The sequence below is a fragment of the Cariama cristata genome, unplaced genomic scaffold (assembly GCF_000690535.1).
Source record: "Cariama cristata isolate BGI_N322 unplaced genomic scaffold, ASM69053v1 scaffold27806, whole genome shotgun sequence".
Lineage (NCBI taxonomy): Eukaryota > Metazoa > Chordata > Aves > Cariamiformes > Cariamidae > Cariama > Cariama cristata.
Window position 1 is genome coordinate 281 of NW_009623143.1, and position 321 is coordinate 601.

Here is a 321-nt window from a genome sequence, read left to right on the forward strand (position 1 = left end):
CATCTTTCAAAATGCAGTGCGGTCCCCTGAGGTAAGGTCTGAGCTTCCATTTCTCTCCCTAAACCGGGGTGTCGGTACCTTGCAGATGGGTCGCACGTGTAGCGAAGACCCGTGTGGGTCAGGCACTTAGCTAGGAGCGACTGCAGGTCTTAGGTTTATGTGGTTAAACCGTGTTTAACAGCTGGGAGACAAAGGGCTTGCCGAGAATTTGGCCTTTTGTCTGGGCTAGGAGTTGAAGGGACTGACCTTGAACCGTACCCAGGCAGGGAGAAGCAGGTTCCTTAGCCCAGCGCTTTCTGCTGCTCCGGGAAAGTCCTCCAG

General features: G+C 54.5%; 1 protein-coding gene across 1 annotated transcript in view; it reads left to right on the top strand.

Moving 5' to 3' along the window:
* Nucleotides 1-7: 7 nt before the first annotated feature.
* Nucleotides 8-321, top strand: part of TMEM116 (transmembrane protein 116) — a gene marked incomplete at its 5' end in the record, with an annotated part of 12,137 nt that continues 11,823 nt past the window's right edge. The window contains one exon of the mRNA XM_009702626.1: nucleotides 8-31. Within this exon, the coding sequence (XP_009700928.1) occupies nucleotides 8-31 (24 nt within the window). The remainder of the gene's footprint in view (nucleotides 32-321) is intronic.